Source organism: Oncorhynchus clarkii, chromosome 19 (assembly GCF_045791955.1).
Source record: "Oncorhynchus clarkii lewisi isolate Uvic-CL-2024 chromosome 19, UVic_Ocla_1.0, whole genome shotgun sequence".
Classification (NCBI taxonomy): Eukaryota; Metazoa; Chordata; class Actinopteri; order Salmoniformes; family Salmonidae; genus Oncorhynchus; species Oncorhynchus clarkii.
In genome coordinates, this window is record NC_092165.1 from 40,825,836 (window position 1) to 40,836,832 (window position 10,997).

Below are 10,997 nucleotides of genomic sequence, written 5' to 3' on the forward strand. Positions count from 1 at the left end.
AAAGGTGCGAATTCCGGATGCAAAATCTGACTCAATAGGGGAGGGTCCGGGTGGGCATCTAACGTCGGGGGCGGCTCCGGGAACGGGGCGAAGTACCCACTCCGCTCGCGGATATGGAGCCAGGTAGAACACCGTGCCCGGACTGGGCATCGGCGTAGAGGAGGGCCCCGGCCATGGAGCTTGGTTGTACGCCGCACCCGGACTGGGCACCGGCGCCAAAGAAGGCTCCGGCCATGGAGCTGAGTTGACCGCCGTGCCTGGACTGGGCATTGGCACAGAGGAAGGCTCCTGCCATGGAGTTGGACTGGACGCCGTTGCTCGGACTGGGCATCGGCGCAGAGGAAGGCTCCTGCCATGGAGCGGGACTGGACGCCGTGCTCGGACTGGGCATCGGCGCAGAGGAAGGCTCCTGCCCTGGAGCTGGAGGTTCCGGACCGTGGATCGTCTCAGGAGGTTCCGGACCGTGGACCGTCTCAGGAGGTTCCGGACTGGGGAGGCGCACTGGAGGCCTGATGCGTGGAGTAGGCACAGGACGCACCTGACTGGGAAAGCGCACTTGAGGGAGAGTGTGAGGAGCAGGCACAGGACGTACCTGACTGGGAACACGCACTTCAAGGAGAGTGCGTGGAGCAGGCACAGGACGTACCTGACTGAGAAGGCGCACTTGAGGAAGAGTGCAAGGAGGAGGCACAGGACGTACTGGGCTGTGGAGGCGCACTGGAGACCTGGTGCGTATAGCCTGCATCAATGGCACCGGAACTTTAACACACTTTGCACGGCAAGTGCGGGGAGCTGGCACAGGACGTACCGGGCTGTGGAGACGCACTGGAGACACGGTGCGTAGAACCGGCACAGGACATACTGGGCCGTGGAGGCGCACTGGAGGTCTTGAGCGTAGAGCTGGCACAACTGGCACAACGTGTCCTGGACAGATGACAACCTTAGCACGGCAAGTGCGGGGAGCTGGCACAGGACGTACTGGGCTGTGGAGGCACGTGCGTAGAACCGGTCCGTAGAACTGGCACACATTGTACCGGAACGATGACACTCTCCTCAAAGAGAGTGCGGAGTGCTGGCAGAGGTGGCATCGGACGCCTAACACGCTCCTCAGGGCAACTGTCTCTTTTATTTTTTTTATTTCACCTTTATTTAACCAGGTAAACTAGTTGAGAACAAGTTCTCATTTGCAACTGCGACAGTTCGACACATACAACAACACAGAGTTACACATGGAATGAACAAAACATACAGTCAATAATACAGTCGAAAAAAAGAAAACAAAGTCTATATACAGTGAGTGCAAATGAGGTAAGTTAAGGGAGTTAAGGCAATAAATAGGCCATGGTGGCGAAGTAATTACAATATGGCAATTAAACACTGGAATGGTAGATGTGCAAAAAACAGATGTGCAAGTAGAGATACTGTGGTGCAAAAGGAGGAAAATAAATAAATAGAGTATGGGAATGAGGTAGATAGATGGGCTGTATACAGATGGGCTATGAACAGGTGCAGTGATCTGTGAGCTGCTCTGACAGCTGGTTCTTAAAGCTAGTGAGGGAGATGGGAATCTCCAGCTTCAGTGATTTTTGCAGTTCGTTCCAGGCAGTGGCAGCAGAGAACTGAAAGGAAAGGCGACCAAATGAGGAATTGGCTCTGGGGGTGACCAGTGAGATATACCTGCTGGAGCGTGTGCTACGAGTGGGTGCTGCTATTTGCTGTCTTGCCTCTCCAGCCAAACCAACAGCTCTCTCTCATCACTCTCCTCAACTTTCGCCAACCACTCCTCGCTCAATCTATCCCAATATTCCTCCTCGGTCTCTGACTCACCCCTCAGCAGTGCCGAACACCCCGTGTGCCCCCCCAAAAAAACACGTTTTGTCTTTTGGGCTTGCGTTGTGGCCGCGAACCCTGGCGTCTTCGCTGTCCTTCCCTCACCGCTTGCGTCTGCTTCCACGGAAGGCTTTCGTCTCCAGCCATAATTTCCTCCCAAGTCCAGGATGTCTTCTCCTCCTTTATCTCCTCCCAAGCCCAGGATACCTTCTCTTCCCGGGCACGCTGCTTGGTCCTGTTGTGGTGGGATCTTCTGTCACAATTGTCTAAAGAATTAACGGACCAAGGCGCAGGCAGGGTGCGTAGAGTTCCACATGTTAAATAAATGAAACTCACCAAAACAATACAGAACAAACGAAGCATGAAGTAAATGCAGTGCTCAACAGTAACTACACAAAAACAAGATCCCACAAAACACAGTGGGGGAAATGGCTGCCTAAATATGATCCCCAATCAGAGACAATGATAAACAGCTGTCTCTGATTGAGAACCATACCAGGCCAACATAGACATACAATAACCTAGATAACCCACCCTAGTCACACCCCGACCTAACCAACATAGAGAATAAAAGGCTCTCTATGGTCAGGGTTTGACATTATCATAATTTATGGTAAACATTCTGATCTGTTGCCTCAGCCACATTTCATTAAAATGTATTTTTTTATGCTAGTAGTTGTATTAATTTGGGATCTATCTCATCCTACAACTGTCACGGACTGTTTGGAATATTTGTTTATCGCACAGAATAGAATAGGTCGACTTTTGTACTATAGGGATAGCAGATTGACAGATCGGCGCACGTGACAAATAAACTTTGATTTGATTTGATGTGTTTGACTTGTAGCCTGTGAGAAGACCCGATCACGTGACAGAGAGCCATGTGAGTGAGAGACGCTTGGGATTGCGCAGCACACTCAGGGAGAAGGGCACAATGCAGTACTCCGGGCCGCAAAAGGCATGGATTATTTTGGGGTGCATTACGGCCAACAAGGGGATGCCGCCGTGACATTTGCGGCATTATCAAGTGCTTGTCAAATTGTGAATGAGAGACTATTGGAGTGTGTACAGCCTACACAAAAACAAAGCAGAGCTCGTGCCTTTCAAGGGACTTCTTTCAAATCATCATTAGAGTCTCATCATGCAGCCTTACAATGTATTAAAAATCTAAACAACGTTTGTAGAACAACTAAAGTTACATTAACAACTCTAAATTAAGCATATAGGAGTACCTATTTCTTTGCTCAACACTGAAATAGACTACATTTTCTTCATAGCGTGCTTTTTTAGTCCAGTCTAAAATAAATAATGAATTTATTGTGAAGGTGTCGGTTATATTACTATATTATTATTCAACTTTTTTAAATGGCTTGTAGGCTATATGTGGAAGCCAGGAGATGATAAATGTGTTTATTAATTAACGGTCAATTACCGTGAGACAGACAGTTATTTGCTTGACAATCAACACAGCCCTAGCCACAGCTACTACATGCTGGGAATACAGAGCTCACAAGTCTTACAGCCATGTCTCACCCTGCCGTTGTGTACCCATCGCACTGGACTATATCATAGGCAAATGGGCAGTGGGTACAAACGTAAAACCATCAGAGAGGTGCCCATCAGTGATGAGGACCACAAAGCAAAGCTGGAGCATGGGTCATGACTCAGGACATAGTCAGAAACCTGCAGAATCACACTGCATGCCTACAGCTATCTACACTGGGAGGAGGGTGGCAGCACACTTTATTCTGAGCATGCCATCTGTGCCCCTATATCACCTGCAGTACATGAGTGGAACCAAGGCAGCCTGTCCCTGTTACGCCAACAGAGCATGAGGTGAACAAACACACACTGATCACCCATTACCACATGCCTCATAATAAACGTAAGACCCACCTCACTGGACTCATTACAAGAGGGGGGAGGAAAGAAGAGGTTATTACCATGTCATTGCAATATTCACAAAAATAAACCAAGAGCACAGATCAGCAGAGTCATGGTGGTGTCAATTCAGGTTGATCAACTGTAGGGAGCCTTGGTGTCAAATTGATGAAAAGTATTACTTTGCATTACTGGTCAAATACAACCAGCCTTGAGACTCAAAGTAAAGTTAAACATGTATTCACAAACCTTTAGTGAACTTGGGTCTGCCAAGGCCAGCGCTTGCCTCTTCAGCTCAGTCACATTAATTTGACATTGTTGGCAAAAGCTTCCTTTGCCGTCCCTTCTCTCTGACTCGGAGACGGTCACCGACCCAGCGCCCTCGGGTGGTGGCCGGCTGTTACACCGTGCATACTCGGATGAGTGAAGTATTTTCCTGGTATTCAGATCAAGAGGGAACGGCGACTCTCCGCTGGGACAACCCTCCACCTTCGTCAGGAGAGAAACGCAAGTCAGTTCAAATAGATTCATTGATTTCTATGTAGGAAAATACAATGGATTCAAACTTGTAGACGCACAACCACAGGTGTGGAAGCATAACGTTACTTGTCTGGAGTTGTTTGTTGAATACCTTGACAAACTGCATGAATGTCAATATGAATAGGAAGACATGAGCATTACCAATCTGCAGAGGTAGGCTAAATGCGATCCAAAACAAAAGGGTGTGCTGCGACAGGTGTAATTGTAAATCGGAACCGAACACTTTAACTGTATATGTAAAACACTTTATATGACTAAAACACTTACAGTAAACCTGCAGTTGTCAGGGTCCCGTCCATGAGTTGCATTTCCCCGAAATGAGTTCATTCTCCTTGGTCTGGGTATACCTACTAGACGTAGTTCTCACATACACTCAACTGCGTAGTTGTAAATTGAAGTGTCAGTTCCTACACACTTGTGACTAAAGCAAACCCGTCTGCTAGCTACCACTTCTGTAGAGAGTAGACTAATAACCATGGTTGTGTCCTGCACTGGATCAGTCCCATGACAATACAATAAATACGAGTGAAGTGAAGTTTTGGTCCTCACTGCGCACGGTGGGCGGGAATCAACTCTTTTAAATGGGTGGGGTTCACAAGACAACTTTTGGGAAACTTTTTGGCGCATGATTTGACACTGCAATAGTAGATCACTTAAAACCCGTAGGTTCATGGATCAGACAGGGTAGTTCAATGTGTGATAGTTGTATTAGGTTTGTAGGTTATTAGGCTAGATATTTATAAAGCTGAACTTGCCCATTGTAATTGCTGCTTTTATCAATGTATTGCAATAGTTTCAAGTTGTATTAGTCGTGTGTACAGGATACACATGGAATACAGTACACCATCTAACGAAATGCTTACTTGCAGGTTCCTTCTCGAGAATGGAACAACAATAAGAAATAATAAAATATAATATATATGAACATAAAGTAAATGGCTCAGTAGAATATAATAAACATTTTAGCATAATACAGGAAAGCACAAATATAGTTCAATATTTAGACATCTATCAGAGAAAGGGGGGATTGGGGTGCAAGTGTTTAAATTGTGCAGTATAAGCAATATACTGTAAATAAGAGTCTGGTAGTAGCAACAATTGCGATGATGTGTGGCACGAATGCTACATTTCTTCCTGCGCTGCAGACGGCTGTATCAGTCCCCTTATACGGGAGCAGTAAATGCCCAGTGCACTTCTTTTGTTGATATTTTTTTCCTACACTGCAGAGGGAAACATCGGTCTGTTAATGCAGGCAAGGCTGGCCCGCTAATTGTCAGGATTATGCGGCCGTCTATGGCAACAGATTGAAGAGGGTGGACTTTTCTGAACCTAACTGACCAAGACACACCTCCAACAACACATAAAACCTCACATAATTATGCACAAAAACAATGATAATTTCTCTCAACCAGTGGTATATGGGCTTTTTAGGTGAGTGCTGATGCCGCCCTGTGATAAGAAGTGCCCACTTTGGCTTATGCAGGGACCAAAATATTATGTGTTTCCATTCCCAGCGCCTCTCCAGGGTGCTGTGTAGAGAATCATCGCTGCACGCTCCACCAACGTTCAGTCCAAAAAGTAATCTAACATAGGGTGTGGTGTGTATTGGTAAAATGGGACACTTTCGTTTTCTAGCTTCATAACTCTACTACATTATACAAAATAAAACATATATAAATGTTAAAACCAGGATGGGTGACTCTTCTTCAAACACAAATTGTGCCGAGACCAAATATTTCCAGTCAATACTGGCAAATTGGGACACTCAATTCTTTATTGTAAAGAAGTATAAATTAGAGAGTACATGAGTCATTTCAATATTTTAACTAGAAACCTAAACTATTCATACAAATTAAATGTAGTCAAACATGTTTTATGTATTTTTGTGGAACATTATTATTATATTCATTATCATCATATTTGATTAGAATTGTATGGTGTAGCCCAGATGTAATTGTATAGCCTGTAAATAAAATAAAGTTAACTTCATCTAGACCTATCAGCTCAACATTCTCAACACTACACTCTAATGGACATTTGTAGAATGAAACCAAAAAGACCTCACCCCTCAACAATGTCAATGACTGTTTTATTGTCACCGAGTCAAATACAGCAAAAATAAACCGTCATCATATACCTGTATGGTTATGAATATAGCTAGCAAGGATTTGTAATTTTGGTGAGGTAATATATTTCTACGTAAAGTTTAGCTATGCTAGCTTTTTCTAGCAAGCTAGCTGATGGCAGATTTGAGGAAAATTAAATTGAACATTTGATCCTATTTACAAAATGGATTTCTATTCAGAAAACATGTATTTCATAACGCCCAAAATATTTGTTCTGCATTAAAATGGCAGAGAAGAGTGTCCCAGTTTGACAGTAGGCTATTGGCATACTGGGACACCATCAACATGTCAATGTTCTAAAAAGGTGAAGAAAAAACAACAATTTACAGTCATTTTGATTTACAATTAAATTAATCCTTTCCATTTCAACGTCTGGAAATTACGTATTTTAGACATATTTTCAACATCATTTTGCTTACTGGGACTATTCTAGTTGTGCGGACTGACAATATTATTTTCTCGCAATGGTCAGGACCAGCCCTGAATACAGGAGTAGTACAGGACCAGTGCATTACTTTTGTGAGATAACATTTTTCCCCGCGCTGCAGACAGCTGTATTGGTGCGCTAATGCAGGAGTTGTAAAGGCCCAGTGCACTACTTTTGTTGCAAATATATTGTTATTAGTGAGTGATAGTGAGTGAGTGAGTGAGTGAGTGAGTGAGTGAGTGAGTGAGTGAGTGAGTGAGTGAGTGAGTGAGTGCATGTGTGCATGTGTGCAAAGGTGCAGAGAGAAAGTGCCACTTCAAGTGTTCAACAGTTTCATGGCTTGTGGATAGAAACGGTCTCTGAGCCTGTTGGTATCAGACCTCCTCCTACATAGCATGACAGTAGGGAAATGACTGAGTAATTTCTATAGCCTATGTCATTATTATTTGAAATATTCATAGTGATTCTAGTTTATTGTAGTCAATGGCTGTATCCTGTTCTCACACAAGCAGACACATTTTTAGACATTGTTTCACAGACAAGTCAATGGGCACAGTACAGAGCCTCACCTTCTGAGTTTTACAGCCAATGCTTCCCGTTCTTGCTACTTTGGCGCCATCCTTTGGTAAATACACAGATTGCAGGACGGAGTTCCCAAAATAAGGGCCATGTTTAATATTTAATTAAAAAACTTTCAATATTTCATGTTGATGATGTAAGCGACAGCGGCTTCGTGCTTCATTGTGAGGATCCCTTCTACCCTCACATGACCCAGTTGGAGCCCTTTGTCTGTCTGTCTGTCTGTCTGTCTGTCTGTGTCGTCGACTGGGTTGAGTGGGTTCACGCTTGGCAGCGCAACTGGTAGCAAATTATAGGCGTCCTTATGGGGTTAACAAAATGAGGTCAATTTAATACTGCTAAACGTTAATTTTGCGATTACACATGAAGCAAAACATAAGCTATTCACCCAAAAAGGCAAATACAAAATTGACTCAGAATATTTTGTCATAAATAAGAAAATTATGTTTTTATCTGAAACTATGGCCAATCAAGTCTGTCATTGTGGTCAATGATTTTGAGTCTTAATTTTTGGCTGTTACTGCTCGGTGCCTTCTGAACAGGAGAGAGAGCGCACAGCGAATTAGCGCCGCGATTACAGTAGCCACATTGCTTATTAAAGCAATGAGTGTTTGGGACCACAAAGCACCATCCACCCTGCTACTCTCTTCTGTTTTTGAAATTATTTTGAAGAGAATCTCAACCAGCGATCACGCTATGGAGTTGGCATTGTTGATGAGGCGCATCGGACAATCAGGGGAGCTGTTCATGGTGCTGAAATACCTGACGCCCGTCAAGTTAAGATGTACAGGGTCCGAGACAATTTACTTTGTAGTTTAGGCTACCTGTAAATCCAGGCTTTGATGACTTTGTCTATCAATTTACCTATTTATAATCATTATAATGTTCCAGGTAGTTGGGGTGTGTATTAGGTTACATTTCATGTTTGTGTATGTTACAGTTATTTGGAGAGCACTCACTCACCTTTGCTTTTCTCCTCAGAAGATGACTGGTAAATCCAAATATGATATCAGAGTCCACGAAGAATGTTCCCAGATCTATGAGACTGGGGTTGGGCTTGTCAGCTCCAGAGGAGCCCGAGGAGTTTGGTAAAGCCATGAGGGAAAAGTGCGTAATATTCCACACCCCGGGTTACCGAATTGACATCTATATTATTCTATTCATTTCATTTCAGGAGATATTTTCATAGACCCCAAAACATAGCATGATTTCAATTCAAAAGCTATTCCGGACATCCAACAATGACTCAGAGAGAGCTCACTGTCTCTCCATGACCACCACTCAATGCCTAACAATTGCGGCGTGAGCGCAAATATATATTTCCCGTGCATGGCCAGCAGTCCAGCAAGACAATAAAACAATACAATCCATCCGTAATCGATACCTTTATATCCACAGGTATAGAAATGTTTTACCCATCCTTGGACTCATGCCTGGTCTTTCAGCTCGTAGGTCTCGGAACGAAATCACATGTGCCTAAGGAGGACCACCTTTTGCAGTCCCACACCCACACCCCCTCTCCCTCTTTCCTCCTCTCTCGCTCGCTCACTCACTCACTCGCCCAGTCGCGCAATTCCCCTGTCAGTCAGCGGTTTGCTGCGCTTACTGCGGACTTGCTAGAGGCTCCACAATTAATTTATCAACGCAAACACGCACGAGAGACCTGCGCAATCCAACAGCTTCGCAATGACCCGGTTTGAGATCTTTGATGAACCAAAACTTATGCCATGACCCAATTTAACTTAGTTGGATCATCTCGTTTTTTTGAATGAAACTATTTTGCAGGGAAAACCCTGAGTTGATCAGTGCAGTGCACATAGAGTCAGCTCTTGCGTTCAGGTGTCTGTGTAACTAAGGGCTATTCATTACGAGGCTAATGTATGTAGGCTGTTGGCTTAGCTGCCTTCCAGTTCCAGATCAAATGTTAATACGTAAAAAACTTTGAAAGACAATAATGTCTTATTTTCAAAGCATTATCAAATACAGAGCCGTTTTAACTGGAATTTCAAAGTAGATCATGTATATTGTGTGTGCTTTGAAAGCTGAACAGAGGACATTAGGCTATTCTCTTAATAAAACATCTTATCTGGGGTGCACAGAGGACCTTGTATTAGATAAGCAGCCAGTCATTACCGCCATAAACTCACTGGTTCCCGACGCCCTTTGAAGATGTATCTTTAAAGCTTCTGTATAGTTTGGTGGGTGTGAATGTTTTCAATTTATTTTAAGATTGTATTTCATCATTATTATGCCAGCGCAGAATACAATTCGATACACAATTATGTGTGCTCATGGTTAGGTTTACTCAAATGTAAGAATTGGGTAGTCTATATTATTCAACCTTTATTTATTCAGGTGTGTCTCGAGATAAAAAATAAGATAAAAAAACGATTTAGAAGCCAGATTAACCTGAGGGATATCAAGGTGGCTTAAATGATGCAGTTGGCTTATTAGGGTTGTGGGTTGCCCATAATAAACTCTAAATGTGACCCAGTTATGCACATTTCCCACTCCACCACAAACAAACGCTCAACCAAAAAAACACTAATACGCACAGACACAACCACAGCTTAGACGTGTTAACTGGAAGAATTCACTGAAGCTTCAGAAGACCAATAATTACTCTCCGTAGTAAAGATGATTTACCATGTCCGACCGCCACCCAGTTCCCCACTGGAGAAGGTTTGTGTCACCCTGGGCCGCTGATGAAATCCCAAGGACCACATCCCATGGGACTACTACCCCTACATCTGTTGCCCTTGAGCATGTAGGGAAATCGCTCTGGCATATCATTAATACTGCTCAATATCTTATCCAACTTGATAACCTTCGCAGTACACAGGGCTTCATGAGAACCATTTACCGAATATTGGTCATGTTGTTGGCGTGGTGCTGAGAAAGCAGGAAAGAAATCTGCGTCTTGGATGCAGAGAATCATCTTTGGAATGCGCTTTAATTAATGATTCATACACCAACACAAAAAAAGCTAACGTTATTCCGATATAAACATTGGTATCATTATTCCTAGTGGTGTAAAATGTAATTATTTTAGTCGAGAATGCTTTATTTTGTTACCAATAGCCTGTTCATTGTACTTTCCTTCTGAAACAACAAAGACGTTTATCCTTCACCTGAAAATGTGTCAAACTGTCTGGAATCCAATTTGCCCCACCTCGGACAGCGACCATGCCCAAGGCGCTGTTTGTCTGGACTTCAGAAACAGTTGGACACAACGAGGCTATTGACATTAATAACACAAGGGGGCACGCGAGAGCGAGCGAGAGACAGAGACGTTATGTATTTCCCACAGATCACACAGACCCACAAAGACTTTGAAAATAAATCCGACATTGATAAACTCCCATATCTGTTGGGGGAAATTACACAATGTGCAATCACAGAAGCAAGATTTGTGGCCCCTTGCCATGAGAAAAGTCCATCCAGTAGACCTCAAACAACATTGTAAATACCACCTATGTTAATCTGTTTATTTATCTTCCCCCACTTTTCATACAACTAGTTGCACATTGCTAAAACAATGTACATAGCTGATGATATAATAGTTGAAATGTCTAGCTTTTTAAAACCTGTTTACTGCTACTGTTCATTTTCAA

At 43.5% G+C, this 10,997-nt stretch overlaps 1 protein-coding gene across 1 annotated transcript in view; it reads right to left on the reverse strand.

Annotated features, from left to right (window-relative positions):
- The window catches only part of LOC139375197 (kinesin-like protein KIF26A), a 139,075-nt gene extending 134,276 nt beyond the window's left edge, over positions 1-4,799 (reverse strand). The window contains exons 1-2 of the mRNA XM_071116764.1: positions 4,519-4,799; positions 3,961-4,200 (exon numbers count right to left, since the gene is read on the reverse strand). Of these exons, the coding sequence (XP_070972865.1) occupies positions 3,961-4,200; positions 4,519-4,578 (300 nt within the window). The 5' untranslated portion in view covers positions 4,579-4,799. The remainder of the gene's footprint in view (positions 1-3,960; positions 4,201-4,518) is intronic.
- Between the last annotated feature and the right edge of the window lie 6,198 nt (positions 4,800-10,997).